Source organism: Bubalus bubalis, chromosome 5, assembly GCF_019923935.1.
Source record: "Bubalus bubalis isolate 160015118507 breed Murrah chromosome 5, NDDB_SH_1, whole genome shotgun sequence".
In the NCBI taxonomy this organism is placed as follows: domain Eukaryota; kingdom Metazoa; phylum Chordata; class Mammalia; order Artiodactyla; family Bovidae; genus Bubalus; species Bubalus bubalis.
In genome coordinates this window covers 115435263-115450950 of record NC_059161.1, presented here as the reverse complement: position 1 = coordinate 115450950, position 15688 = coordinate 115435263, and the positions used below count along the sequence as shown (strand labels likewise).

The window sequence follows — 15688 nt, the reverse complement described above, 5'->3', positions numbered from 1 at the left end:
GGCTACAATCCATGGGGTCACAAAGAATTGGATAAGATTGAGAGACTAACATACATTAAAAAAAAATATATATATATATATACATATATAATTTTTCATATTCTTTTCCACTATGGTTTGTCATAGAGTATTTAATATGGTTCCTTGTGCTATACAGTATGACCTTGTTGTTCATATAGTCTATATATAATAGTTTGCCTCTGCTAATCCCAAACTCCCATTCTTTCCCTCCCCTCCCTGCCCCTTGGCAATAACAAATCTGTTCTTTATGTCTGTGAGTCTGTTTTTGTTTCATATGTATGTTGATTTGTATTGTATTTGTTATTATTTAAAAATATATGATTATGTATTTATTTGGCTGCCTTGGGTCTTAGTAGCAGCACATGGGAGCTTCGTTGGATCACGTGGGATCTTGCGTTATGGTATGCCTGAGTTGTGGCGCTTGGGCTCTGGAGAGCTCAGACTCAGTAGTTGTGGCACATGAATTCAGTTGTTTCATGGCATGTGGGATTTTAGTTCCCTGACTAGGGATCAAACCCGTGTCACCACATTCCAAGGTGGATTCTCAATCACTTGACCACCAGGGAAGTTCCTGTATTGTATTTCAGACTCTACATTTAAGTGATACCATATGGGCTTTCTTTTTTAGTATGATAATCACTAGGCCCATCTATATTGCTGCAAATGGCTTTATTTCATTATTTTTGGTGGCTGAGTAATATTCCATTGCATATGCATACCACAGCTTCATCCATTCATTTGTTGATGGACATTTAGATTGCTTCTGTGTCTAGCGTTTGGCCACATATTCTAAAAGAGAAGTTTGGAGGTGGTCAGGGAGGGACTTGGTGTCTAAAGTGATGTGCATTTCTCAAAAGGGCGACACTATATAATGCACATGATTGTGTGAGAAGCATTGTTGCCGTTAGGTTTCTAATGCCATTAGGTTTCATTAGAAACGGCCAACACAGAAGGTGCTCTTGCAGCCTCCTGCATGAGTACTGATCTGAATATTGGACTTCACCTCCAGGAAGATAACAAAGTGGCTGCAAACAGAGCCTGGGAGCCTGAGTCCAGCTTTGTGGTTTCCAAGTGACTCTGACCCATCGCTTAGACCCTGTGGGTTCCTAGTCTCATTTTGAAGACAGGAGAAATATATTTTTAGAAGAAATTCCTAAATACAGACCTTGGTAGGGGGTGGGGGGGACAGTGTCCCATGCCTACCTAGAAGCAAGGCCAGCTTTAGATCAGTCTACAGCATCCTGTCTGCTCTCACTCAAAACTGTGGAAGAGAGAATTGCTAGGAGATTAAAATTAGACTTTTGTTATTATCATTCTTGTTTTTCTTTAGCACAGATGCAATAGCTGCCTCCTTCCACCAATCATTCCAAATTGGCATGTTCCTCACTCTACAGAAAGGCAAGGGTGAAGGATGTAAAGAATATGTGAGGTACCACATCCCTGGAAGCAGTGAATGATGCTCAGACAGCAGTGTGACTGCTTCCCGCACCCTCCTCTATTCCACTCCCTCTTCCTAAATTTTCTGAGCAATTTGGCCCAGGCTTTTCATTGAGAATAATCTTCAACCCTGCAGGTAACTATATTGCAACCCTCTTTCTCCCTGGGTGTTCTTCTGATCACTGAACATTTTAAACCGGTTTTGATGAAGCTAAAACTGCCAAAATGCATCCTGTTAGGACTCTGGGAGTACAGATGTGTGTTAGCACCACATTCTCAGTAGGAGAAAGAAGCCCAGGGGTGACCAAGAAGAGGGGCTTACCCTGCAAGGTGGGACCCTGCATCTGAAATCCATTCACTAGTGGGGAAAGAAACAAGGGGAGACTTGGTCAGCTTTGTTGAGGAGATGCTAGGAAACACTGTATCGGACATAGAAAGCCACAAGATCAGGGAACCTGGAAGGTCCCCAAGTGGGACGAAGGAGATCTGTGCTTTCATCCCCTGACTTGGCAATTCTCTGATAATTACCACTGAAGGAGCCATCATGTTGCTGATTTTATTTAATGTGCTTAAATTCTAATTAATATTATTGGATTCTTCTTAGAGGTGAAACTAAACATGCTTGTTTGCTCTTTCAAGAATTTGCATAAGGAGTGAAGGCATGTTGGCATTTATTGCTTCTCAGCAATTGGCATTTTTGTCTTCCCAGTCTCACTCCACCTTCTGTTCTAACCTGCTAACCTTTTCTCTCTCTGTTCACCTGACTGAGGAGAGGACAGTTGTGGGTGTCAGACAGCCCTGCCTGTCAGAGACCAGGATGCAGTGATGGGAGCCCAGGCAGGGAACTGGGAAGTCCTGCAGGGCTGGGGCTCCTGCAGAGACAGCTTGTCTTGTGCAGGTGAGGAAACTGAGGTGAAGCTTCACAGAAGCGGAGCGACTCACCTGTGATCACAGGTTTTAGGTTCCTGTGTCCGAAGGTAGAGATTTGTCTCTGCCTCCGGCCTTGTTTTGATAAGTCCATGAGATATAATTATACATGAAAGGATTTTGCCTGCTATCATGTATCAGAAAGTCTGAGCTATTATTTTTCTGGTTAACTAATAAAACAACCCCAAACTCCCATGAAATGTCTGCTGCATCCTCCTGGCCCACGTTTCAAATGGAGCCTGAATTGTGCCATGGAGACTTCTGGTGGCTCGCCATGTGCCACGAGGGGCAGGCTCCTGAGTCGCCATGGAGGGCAGCTGGAGTGACTCTGTGCTTGGGTTGTGCCTGAGGCCAGCCTGGTCTCAGAGGAGCCTGGTTTGGGGTGGAGTGTGTCTGCCATGCGCCTTCGCCCTGGACATTCACTAACTGGCGGTGAGGATGGGCGAGGTGCCATGCTGAGCACAACTGGGCCGGGGGGTAAATAAAAAAGAAAATGCATGAGCCCCACCTTCACAGTGGGCACGTGGCCTAGGCAGTGACAGAGGTGACAACGGATACAGGTATTGCAGGGTGGTGGATGTCACACAGGCATGACAGGTGGGAAGGAAGGTGCATGTGGGGAGGAGGTGGGGAGAGGTGCTCTAGGCAGACAGATGGGGCAGCATGGGATGTGGAAACTGGGAGAAACTCACAAACACACCCTGTTTTACGGCTTCTGTGCAAGGTGATGGGTCTGGATGAGGCTGGGGCGTCCTGGTAAGCTGTTCTGAAATGTCATACTGAGGGTTCTGGGCGTCACTGGAGGCTTGGGAACAAATGAGTCTCAAATAGATTTGCTAGAAAGGTCCTTCCAGCAGAGAGGCTGGAGGCCAGAGGTCAGTCAGGAGAGGCCGGAGTGGCTGCCACCCAGGGTGGGTGAGGTGGGAGTCTCCCCACCCATCCCATTGCCTGGAGTTCAGAAGGAGGTCAACCTAGTGAGCTTTGGGATGATTTGAGCTGCTGTTGAAGGGTCAAGATAAGGGGGTACTTTATGCAGAGAAAGACAGCTCTCCTCCAGCCCAGTGAGAATCCCTTCCTACAGAGACCAGCTAATAGAGAGTTTCACTAAAGGCACCGAGGGGTGCTGTGAAGGACTTGCATAATCACTTGCCCGGTGTTGGTTGAAGGAAATTACTCTGCTAGGATCAGCTGATGTATCTCCAGCCACATGAGGGCTGACTCCATGTCTGCATCTTTTCTTCGGAGTTTCCTGCCGCCTCCCCTTCCAGCCACCCTCACCCTCCAGGATGCTTCCTGCTCTTCCTGCTGCTTGGGGAGGCAGCCAGAGAGGTGGAGAGCATCCCTCTGTGCAAGGCTCCCTGGTTTTGGTTCAGGGCTGGGCTTTGTGCCTTCAGAGCTAAGATTGTGTCCATCTTTTCCAAGTCTGTCTGGTGTCTATTACTGAATTGTCCATGCCAGTCCCCTGCTTTCTTTAAGCAGTTGTTATCTCCTTTTTTGGATAAACTCCTAAAACATAGATAGTAAGGAACATGTTTTGTTCTAAAAAGTGAGCAGATTATCCCCACAGGCATAGAAGCACAGAAAATAGCTGTTTAATGGTGAGCGTGATGATGGAAGCATGGATTTGGTGACTTGGAAAATCATACCGAAGAGAGGGGTATGTGTGTTCACACACAAGGTTTTAAACATCAGCACCTCCCTGTTCTTCTCGAGTTCTTTCTACTTTCCTTGTATGTTTCTTTGAACCTCGGATGGTTTTGAGGATTGAGTGGGCAGATAAGTTTTTCCCCATTTGACACATAGGAAAACCAAATCGCAGAAAGGGTGGGACCCAGGCTTGTCATAGCAAATGAGATAAGAAGACAAAGACCCAGCTGGCTCAACTCTGTGGAAGTCAGGCCAGAAGCTCGGTGCATGGCCGCTGCTTCTCTTCACTATGAACTGGGAACTGAGGTTCCATCAGATAAAATACACCAGTGTCTAGCAACCTCCAGATGGGAGAGATCTCCTTAAAATCTAAGTAATACCTGGTGCATTGTCAAGCTTTCAGAGAGCTCAGTGCACAATCTCTCTTTGAATCTACCAACCCCAGAAAACACTGTTGTTTTATGTCAAGTTAAGGAATGAGGAGATACACGTTCCCATCCCCAACCATTTTTTTTTTTTTTAAATTTCTATTGGAGTAGAGTTGCTTTACAATGTGTTAGTTTCTGCTGTACAGCAAAGTGAATCAGCCATGCGCATACATATATCCCCTGCTTTTGGATTTTCCTCCCCATTTAGATCACCACAGAGCACTGAGTAGAGTTCCTTGTGCTATACAGCAGGTTCTCATTAGTTATTTATTTTATACATAGTAATGTATATATTGGAGAAGGCAGTGGCACCCCACTGCAGTACTCTTGCCTGGAAAATCCCATGGATGGAGGAGCCTGATAGGCTGCAGTGCATGGGGTTGCTAAGAGTCAGACACGACTGAGCGACTTCACTTCCACTTTTCACTTTCATGCATTGGAGAAAGAGATGGCAACCCACTCCAGTGTTCTTGCCTGGAGAATCCCAGGGACGGGGGAGCCTGGTGGGCTGCCGTCTATGGGGTCGCACAGAGTCCGACATGACTGAAGCGACTTAGCAGTAGCAAGCAGCAGCAGTGTATATATATCTGTCCCAATCTCCCAATTCATCTTACCTTGCAACTGTTTTTTGCACTAAATAGCTACCTGGCCATCGGCTTAAGAGGGACATAGCTTTGTGTCTAAATTTCTCCAAGGTCTGTATCTATAGATGACTTCTTAGGCCCCTCCAAGCACCAAATATACACCTTCTGCAAAGTTCTCAGTAAAACACCTTCCCTGGCACATAGACGCAGCACACAGACCTATTTATTTTCTGTGCAACATGATATACTATCCTCTCATAAAATGCCCATGATCGATTATAATCTGTCTCAGCTTCTCTTTGGCAGAGCAAAATATCTGTGTCTGTCTTATTCATCCTATGCGGCATCACTTAAGCGCCCAATGCACTGCATGGTCCGCTTGTCAAACAAGGGAAGAATTCGATAAGCCCCTAACCCTAACCCTAACCTACAGCCCTGTGGCCATGGCCCCATCTCTGGATGCTGTTTTCTTCCCGTGGAGGCAACTCCCTTCCCCTGTGCTCCTGTGTGTATATGTTTAGTTCAAGGTGAACTCAGAACTCACTGTCCCGCCCTGAGATTCCCAGTCCACATGCCCCTCCCACCTCCAGGCAGCTGACACCCCCACCAGGAGGCCCTTCTGGTGCTCGGACCTGCTGGCTTGACCCTTTGCCCCGTGGTGTCAGCGCCCCTGGGTGGCCTTTACCCACCCCACCCGCTCGTCTGGCTGCCGGCTCTTCTCAGCACCTCCCAGAGCAGGACCTCGTTGCCCACTGCACCCGCCCCCCCCACACCCTGTGCCGGTTCCTCTCTGCAGCCGCCCAAGCATCTCATGCAGCCTTTCTTATAGGGTCAGCTCCCAGTTGCAAAATGTTTGTGAAAATTACAAACAGGATCATCTTAGTCCTGAGCCCCAGAGGTCGGCCCTGAGAGGCGAATTTGTGTGAAAGTGATGTATTAAGGGCTTGTTCCCTGGAGAGACCACAGAAGGAGCAGGGGTGGGGCAGCCAGGAAGGGAAGGTGTCCCAGAAGCTGGCGCACCACTGCTGCCGTGGGGACACACACCCCTCCCCGGGCACCTTGGCCCCTGGGAGTGGGTGCGGAGGGGCACCCATAGTCTAAGGCAGCCTCTGGGGAGAGGCAGGCGTGGCCTCTTCAGAAGAGAAGTGCAGAACCGGGGCGAGGGCACAGACACAACACGAGGGCCGCAGGGGCTGGGCCGACGGATTGCAGCCACGCTCTGCACGGGTGGGGATACCCTGTGGATGGAGGGCTGGGGCTCGCGCCCGGCTTCCTGCCTCGCTGGTCCAAGTGCTGTTTTGTCTCCTCAGCCTTGAGCTTCTCCCCAGCTGGTGGTTCGAGTCCTCACCGTAGGTCATCCTGACTGGTGACAGGAGGGCATCGGAGAGAGGATCCAGGCCCGGGGGAGGGATTCCAAGTGTGTCCAAACAAGGAGCTGGAGCTGAAACTCGCCCCAGAGATGGGACCAGCATGGCACATATGCTGCTTCGTCTGAGGCTGACTCCCACGCACAGAGTACCAGGCTGGCACGTCTTCCCCAGCCACCCCCAGCTCTGGGCTCAGGGACACTGAGGACATCCAGGCCTGTTTCCAGCATGATAGGGCACCCTGATACACACCGTCCACCTCCAGTGTACCTGAGCGAGTATTGGTTTTCCAGGTGTACCTGTGAACAGTGTCAGGTTGGACCAAAATTAGTGCATCCCCCTGCTGCTCTCCTACCAGTCGGTCCACCCTCTCCAGGGTGAAGCTCCATCTCAGGTGTGGGCTCTACACAGCCTGGCTGTCAGGCGGGCCACCCTCGAAGAAGGGGGCGGGGCTTAGGCTTGGTGTCTCGGTGGTTTAGTGGCCCTTGACGATTTTTTCGGGTGGTCGTTGCAGAGCTCTTCAGTTTGGGTCTCTGGTCTTTCCTATCTTCAGGAGAAAGCAGACAGTCCTTCACGTGGCTTGCTGCCTTAGTTCCTGTAGGGAAAAAATGGCATGCTCAAACTAGGCAATTTGAGGAGAGTTTTTAATAAAGTGGATGTTTACAAAGGTGCAGCAAAGTGCAGGAAAGACCACGATGGTTAATTAGGACCCCCAGGCACAAACGGGGCGGGAGGGGGGATTGGCTGATACCCCCGGTCTCGAATGGTTAAAGGAGGAGGTTGAAGCTCTAACCAGGGACAGAGGCCCCAGGCCAGGAGCTGTGACCTCTGACAGGAGTGTGGACAACTGGTGGTAGCCCCTCCCCAGCCCATCAACTGACCCGACAGGAGGTTGGAGGTCAGGAAACAGTTGATGTGACCCACGCTAGTCAGTCTGAGGTGGATGGATGGAACACAGAAAGTGAAGGACACTCACTTACTGGCTTCATCTCACCTACCTTTTCTGTCAAAGCCTGATGCTCCTTACAGGCCAAATGTCCATCCTTCTGCAAACACGCTGGTGTCTTTCCACAGCTCCGCTGTACTTTGCTATGCTGTTTTCTCTACCTGAAATGCTGTGCCTTGCTCTGTTCTCTTTAGCAAGCTCCTTCCAATCTCAAAGGCCACCTTGACTCTCACAAGACCCAGATTGCCTTGAGAATAGCCAAAAATCCTTGGAATAGAAAGACACATGTTGTATGCCCCCTCCCCCTATCCATATTACAAATAGACTGAGGATGGATGGCCTTCAGAGCACACGTCTTTGTTTTCTCTGGAAGGCAAAAACTGTAGCAGTTGAGAGATGTGAGGCCAGTGTGAATTGTGAGTTCAATGTTTGTGTCTGTAGGTGACCCAAGCCAATTTCATACAGTGCATATTCCAGTAGGGTCAAAATTGGGCTTCCCTGATGGCTTAGTGGGTAAAGAATAGGCCTGCAATGCGGGAGACCTGGGTTCAATCCCTGGGTTGGAAAGATCTCCCTGGAGGAGAGCATGACAGCCCACTCTAGTATACTTGCCCAGAGAACCCCATGGACAGAGAAGCCTTCCAAAGGATCACAGAGTTGGACATGACTGAGCGACTAAATACACACACACACACACACACACACACACACACACACGGTCAAAATTAGCAAACCCCCTTGCCCCTGTAGTAAAGAGCTAAGGTGCCAGCTGTTTTTTGCTGAATTTTCAGCAGGTTGGTGATGGAGCATCCTGGTTTTTCCGTTGGTTGGTGTCCTGCAGAAGCGGACATGGGAGATGCACAGGTCAGCTGCACAGAGCTCGCTGTTGGTATTTCCGGGCCCTCCTCCTTGTGATGCTTTGCTCTGAAGCTTGAAGGGAGGTGCCAGGCACAAGCTCAGAGGAACCAGGCTTAGGGGGCAGCCGGACCATTTCTGCGAGATAAGAGGAGATTGTGATCAGGTGCTGTGAAGGGCGGAAGCACTTACTTCGCCGTAGGCTCAAATGTTGCTGGAGACGTGTTGCTTTTCAAAGGCAGTTAAAGGGCCATTTGAGAGAAGGGATGGGTGGATTACCCACTGTCCAAGCCCATTATAGTCCTCAGATCTTCAGGCAGGTGTGTTTAAGAAAGGCCGAGCCAGAATTGTTCTGTCTTTCTTCAATAATCCTTCTCTTTATTTCAACACTCTTTTTGCGTCTGTCTTCAGAAGGTGCCAAGCAGATCTTTCTGCACTATTTTTCTTCCAGCTTCCAGGTTCCTATTTCTCTCTCTGTCTCTTTTTCTCCTTTTCTCCCAAATCCAAGAGGAGCTTGAGGCCCGAATCCACATTTTATGTTTTATCTCTGCAGCACTCATCTTAGCCTTGCTTAATCATTTTCTCTTGCTATTCCTCTATGTACAAATGCAGCCACTGTAATAAAGCTGCTATTCATCAGCAGGAGATTAAGGGCACAGAGGGCTGCATTTTCAGAGCCTTGGTATAATCGGAGCAGCTGCAGAAAATTTCAGGTGTATCAGCTCTCCCCGCTATGCACCGTATTCAGGTGCATGGTCTGGCATGGCTCCATGGGGCTGGTCCTCTTCTGGGCAACCACACGTGAGACTCCTTATCGTCAAAGGGGATGCAGACTATCCATGCAGGCCGGACACCCTTGACGGCATGCACTCACATGGACCAGGCCCATTCTCTGTAAGAAGAAACCTCTCCAAGGAAAGAACAGGGTGAAGACAGACAGACTGAGAAGGACACGGGCAGAGCTGAAGTGGTAAACAAGCCATGCCTCCCAGGTTTTCTCTCTCTGTCTGGATCCGCCAAGGATGTTGCATACAGGCGAGACCATGCACTGTCCAGGGGGGTCTATACAAGGGAAAGGAGAGCCTCCAGTCTGGTGGGAAGGCAGGCCCTTTCAGAGAAGTAGGGAAGGCTGAGGACCACTGCCTGGAGGGCCGGACTGTAGATGCAAGTGAGGGCATGCACTGAGGCTCTGAATGGAGAGATGATTGGAGTTTGAGGAGTCCCAGGGCTCAGGCTGGAAGCCCGGTGTGTGCAGAGGTTGTTCCTCTGTTCTTTGCACATGTCGCGGGACGGGCAGAGGAAAGGATGCTCAGGGTGTGTGCCTGGTGCGTCTCAGGGCTGTGGGAGAGGGATGGAGACCTTCAAGGTTGGGGCAGGGAGTCTCCAGTCCTTCCTGGCTCTCTCCTCCTCTTCCCGGCCTGCCTCATGCTGACTTGTGACTCCTTCTCCAGTGACAAGTAGCTATGTCTTGTTACTCTTACCTGGATTAGTTAGGGCTGGTTGAGTTTGAAGCTTTACTTACTCCTGATTAATTTTACAGTTGATCCCTTTCCTGGAGGAGTTGAAATAGCAATGAAATACGTCTGATTTTAGGAGTAATTTTGTAGAAGTGAATTAAGGGCTATCCCTGGAAAAAGCCTGGTGACTAAGTTTTCCACCCAGTCTTCTGCCAACTTCCACTGACCAAAGCTTCGGCTCTGCTTGGAAGTGCACTTACGCTCTTTTCACTTTTTTTTTTTTAACTACCTGGGAGAATTGTCTCCTGTGCATTGTTGTGGAGACTCGATAACTGAGACAGATAGAAGGGGGCAGGTGTGAGGAAGGGCCAGGAGTTGGCTGCCAGGTTACCTTTGCGATCCAGGTCTGTCGAAGCCACATTAATTCCGTGGAGACTCAGCAAGACTGACAGCCAGCAGTGGCGGTTTGGACATCTACTCATGACCTTGGAAGTGCCCCAAGCCAGGATGGAAGCCATGCCAGATTTTCCATGTAGTATTTCACAAGGGGGCCACCTAACCATGCTGCAATTGGGTGTGTTGGAGCATGAGTGATTCTGCAAACGGCCGTGTCTGGCCCTGTGAGCGTGGTGCAGTGTGGTGAGACCACTTCCATTTCAGTCAATTTCCAGTCATTAGACACTCAAGAGAAAGCCCAGCATGGTCCCTCATGTTCACCGAGAGGCTGCGAGATGCCCCCTTGACGGGCATCAGAAACAATTATTCAGGCAGTTTAGAGGTTGTCGATCAGCCTGTCCTGCAGCAGCTCCGTTCACCTGGTGTCTGGTTGCATTTAAGCTGCTGGAGGAGAAAATGCCAGGACTCTGCTTCTGACTTGCCAGAGTGTATTGGTCGTAAGAAAGTTCTTTCCTATAAAGTGGTTGAAAAGTGTTTCAAATGAGAGTCCTAGTGCCCATTGGGCTGCCGCTCTCATGTCACCAACAACCAGAGAAATGTCTAAATTAATGGTTCTCAAAATGGGGTCCCCAGCCCAGGTAGGGGCCGAGCAGTCTGTCCTTTATCAGGAATTACAGGTGGTTCTGGTGCTTGTTGAATTCAAATGTTGTGGGGACTTTAAAAAATATATATTTTATTGCAAAATATTTGCTTTACAATATCGTGCTGGTTTTTGCCACACATTAAAATGAATTGGCCACAGATATACCATATATCCCCTCCCACTTGAACCTTCCTCCCATCTTCCACCCCATCCCACCTCTCTAGGTTGTCATAGAGCACTGGGCTGAGTTCCCTGTGTCATACAGCAAATTCTGACTGGCTATCTATTTTACATAGGATAATGGATGTATTTCCATGCTACTCTCTCAATTCATCCCATTATGGGGACTTTTGAGAGCTCTGGATAAGGACATTCAAGATCACTGGCTTTAGGGAAAACAAACAAAAACTGGGTTTGGATCTTGTTTCTGCAGCTTACTATCAGGGTCATCTTAGTTCATTTGGATAATATTTATTAGACACAGTTAGCCTCATCTGTAAATTGGCAGTAATAAATGAACCCAACCAAGTTTTTCAAGATGACTGAATAACACACAGGATACACTTGCAGTGTGTGTGTGCTAAGTCGCTTCAGTTGGTTCTGACTCTTTGCAACCCCATAGACTATAGCCCGCCAGGCTCCTCTGTCCATGGGGAATTTTCCAGGCAAGACTACTGGAGTGGGCTTCCGTGCCCTCCTCCAGGGGATCTTCCTGACCCAGGGATTGAACCTGCATCTCTCACAAATCCTGCATTGGCAGGCGGGTTGTTTACCTCTAGTGCCACATGGGAAGCCCCATAGACTTGCAGGGTACCTAGCATATAGTAATATGTGTTCAGTAAATATTAGCCATGAGTATGAATTTAGCCAGTTCCTCCATTTGCATCCAAGCAAAATCCTGAGCAGCGGTCACCCTTAAGGTCATGAATATGAATGACATCCCAGGTACATTGCCGACAAAGCAAGCTGTGGAGTGTGTTGTTCTTAAGGGATTTCACACCATTATGGGTCAAATCCACAGTTCAATGAGGTAGCCTGAGAGGAAGAGCATCAGGTGTGCAAGGAAAGCACAGCATCAGGGGAGGTCCAGCATGAGGTGCTTCCTGCATCAGCTGCACTTTCTCAGGTATGTTCAGGATACTATTATCGCAGCTGACAGTAGATGTGGTCTAGACCGGTCCAGACTGCAAGTGCCTCTGGTGACTGGAGAGCTTATTAAAATACAGGTTCCAGTTCATTACATCTGAGGTGGGGGCCTGAGAATCTGTTTCAAATAAGCTCCCAAGTGATGCTCATCTGCTGGTTTTCTGATCACACTTTCCTGTGGTGAAGTGCTATTAATAACTCAGTGCTCCTCAAGCCCTCATATGCATATGATTCCCTCTAGATTTACGCTGTTGAAGAAATGGTCTGGGGGCTGCCAACATTGTCATCTCTTGGGAGCTTACTGAAAGTGCAGAATTTCAGGCCCCACCCCAGATGTACCAAATCAGAATGTGCATTTCGGTAAGAGTCCAAGGAAATTTATCAAATGTGACACCCATTCAGGGTATGTGTTTATTCACATTGGACCCTGCTCTGGTTAAATGCCATGCTCTCACCATCTTGAAATTCTTAATAATTCTTGAACAAAGGGTTCTGCATTTGCGTTTTGCACTGAAAACCACAAATCATGCAGCCTGGTCCTGGACACCACTCTCTACATCCGTGCTTTTCAAACTTAGGTGGGTACATGACCCAACTGGGGTATTGTTAGGAATTCATGTGTCTGGCTTCCAAAAGATTCTGAATCCGTAGGACAAGAAGATCTGTAACAAACACCTCACCTGATTTTGATGCAAGTGGTCCATACCCACTTTGAGAAATACTCCCCTGGTCGGCTTTCCCATCATTTCTCTCCTTTATTGTTCAAAAAAAAAAAAAAAAATCAGTAAGCAGCACAAAGTGAGCTGGACAGCAGAGCAGAGGTGTTTCTGGTTGAGCAGTTTTCCCCACAGGGGCTCTCAGCAAGCCTCCACACCTGCGCCTGAGAGGCCCAGCGATGATCCTGTGACATTTACACAAGTAGGAGCGGAAAGGATGCACAGCCCAGGAGAGCGGTCTCGAGAGGGACCGCCTGGGGGAGCAGGCGCGCCTGGCAGCAGTCCTCAGGCTTTTTATGGTCACAGAGAACTTTGAGAATTCAATGGAAGCAACTGTCCCTCCCCACTGAAAACCTCACCTTTGCGCATCCTAAGGGGAACCCAGGACCAGGAATTAGAACCTGGCTGGGATATTTGACTCTATCACCCCCTAGCTCTCTGTTCTGGGCAAGTTATCCGACCGTTCCGATCCTGGAGGCCTGGTCTTTAAGGCGGAGAATGGTAAGATCATCTATCTCAGCAATTTGCTGCAAGAATCACAGTGTGGATGTAAAAGCGCTTTGTACTCTGCAGAAGAAGATATAAATTGGAGGCAATATTGTACCTGCTGTGTCTCTGTTGCTATTTCCAGCCTTATACTCAGGATCAGGACACGGCGTTTGTGAATTTAGCCTCAGGCCATAGAACATATCCTGTGTAGCTAGAGAAGGAAATGAATGCAGAGAAACTTGATGAGGACTTGGCCAGAGGAGCTAGGAAATTTGAAAGTGCAGGAAAAGTGAAGGGAGCTTCCACAATTTGGGGACTCCAGATGCAGAAATAAAAGAAAGAAAATCTATTTTTACACGTGCGAACAGTTTTGAGATTTTGGAAAATGCCTTCAGTCTAGCAGTAATTGAACATTTCTGCCCCTGGGTGTAATGAAGAGAAATAGCAATGGTGGAGGTCTGTATTTAGTTTTGACTTCAAAAGCCTTCTGTTGGAATCTGCTATTCTGAGATGAGAGGAAGAATGTTTAGTAGTTCAAGTCTGGGTTTCTGATCTAGCAGATATTGTCTGTGTGATGTAGGAGAAGCGTTGAGTGTTTTGTTCTTCAATTCTTTTCACCAATAGGACCTTCCTTGTGGCGTTGCTATGAGTATTGGACAATTTAGTACACCCAGAACATTTAGAAAGTAATGCGAGGAATTATCATCATGCATATCATGGAAATCTCAGAGGGAGGGGAGGTGTGGGTAGTCCCAGGGCCGAGCTATTCTTGGGATGGACATTGACTCCAGGTTATAGCTATTGAATATTTAGGACTATCGAAACCATTCTGTGCTCAGGGGTTTTCAGACACAGGGTCACTCAGCCAGTGTGCTGAGGCTGCAGTTCTGCAAGGCCTCTGATGCTGAAACCCAGGCCAAATCAAACAGGAGGTGCCTGTGTGTACACTGGGAGCAGGGTGACCAGTCATCTCAGCCTTGCCAAGAAGACCCTGATGGCATCTGTTTCTTTGTGGTCCCCTTGACTTACCCGTCTGGTCCTCTCTCCAGGTGCACGATTGACAATCGGGTCACCCGGGTGGCCTGGCTGAACCGCAGCACCATCCTCTACGCCGGGAATGACAAGTGGTGCCTAGACCCCCGCGTGGTCCTCCTGAGCAACACCCAGACCCAGTACAGCATCGAGATCCAGAATGTGGATGTGTACGATGAGGGCCCCTACACCTGCTCTGTGCAGACGGACAACCACCCCAAGACATCCCGCGTCCACCTCATCGTGCAAGGTAGGTGGCCTTGGGGGCGGCCAGGGGTGGCTGGGAGGGCCTGTGTCTGACACTTTCACTGTGATCCTCAATTTAGATGAGACTGTCTGTTCCATCTGGCCAGGACGGTTTCCTAATTTTTGCTTTGCCCTTAGATGGTGAAATTTCAAATCGTTTTCCCATTGAATAGGACTAGGATTTGGGGCCTTTTCTTTGCTCCTGATCCAATAATGTATTGTCTCAGAAAATTATCTCCTCATTATTTCTTTCCTTGGCTTTTTTCTCCTCTGAGTTTTTTAAAGGTTCTATCCAGCGCTAAGCGTGCTTTATTTTCAGAGCAGCGTGTTAGCTCTTCTGGCTCTGCGCATATGCCATCCCTCACACAGCCTGCAAAGAAGGCAGAGCCGACCGCGGATGCTCTAGACACCTACCTGGGATGATAACAGCCACCTCTGCTGTTTGCAGCTTGCTTGCTTCTTCTTTCCTCTCCAGCCCGGGACCATGTCTCCCCTTTAATACCTGTGTCTGATTCTCCATGTTTTGGTTGCATCCCACTCCCGTCCTGTTCCTCAGAGCCGCTCAACTCACCCCCAGCTTTTGGGATCTGTGTTTTTGCCTCTCTCTTACTTCTGCTGTCTCTGTGCTTCCCTGGCACTTCTGTGCTTCCCCTTAAGCAGAGGAGGTGCTAAACATTCAGACCACAGGTGACCACACAGACAGGTTCCTTGTCAGGGAGCCAACGCTTTATGGCTTGGGGGAACCTCAAGTTACCAACTGCATCTCAGGGTTTCCTTCTGTAAAATGGAATCAGTATTGCAAGGGTCTGCGGTGAGGATTACACTTTCCACGTACTGGAGTGTGAAACAGAAGAGGGTCTGGCACACAGAGATGCTATTTAAGTGTTAGCTAGGGACTGCAAGGGGATCCAACCAGTCCATTCTAAAGGAGATCAGCCCTGGGATTTCTTTGGAAGGAATGATGCTAAAGCTGAAACTCCAGTACTTTGGCCACCTCATGTGAAGAGTTGACTCATTGGAAAAGACTCTGATGCTGGGAGGGATTTGGGGCAGGAGGAGAAGGGGACGACAGAGGATTAGATGGCTGGATGGTATCACTTACTCAATGGACGTGAGTCTAAGTGAACTCCGGGAGTTGGTGATAGACAGGGAGGCCTTGCGTGCTGCGATTCACGGGGTTGCAAAGAGTCGGACATGACTGAGTGACTGAACTGAACTGAACTGAGGGCTTCCCTGGTGGCTCAGCAGTAAAGAATCTGCCTGCAGTGCAGGGGACCCGGGTTCTGTCCCTGGGTAAGAAATATCCCCAGAGAAGGGAATGGCAACCCACTCCAGTATTCTTGCCTAGGAA

General features: G+C 48.8%; 1 protein-coding gene across 5 annotated transcripts in view; it reads left to right on the top strand.

The window, feature by feature from the left end:
* Positions 1 to 15688, top strand: part of NTM (neurotrimin) — a 953690-nt gene that overhangs the window by 759584 nt on the left and 178418 nt on the right. For all 5 annotated transcript variants that reach the window (XM_006061669.4, XM_006061674.4, XM_006061672.4 and 2 more), the window contains one exon: positions 14109 to 14341. In XM_006061669.4, coding sequence (XP_006061731.3) covers positions 14109 to 14341 — 233 coding nt within the window. The remainder of the gene's footprint in view (positions 1 to 14108; positions 14342 to 15688) is intronic.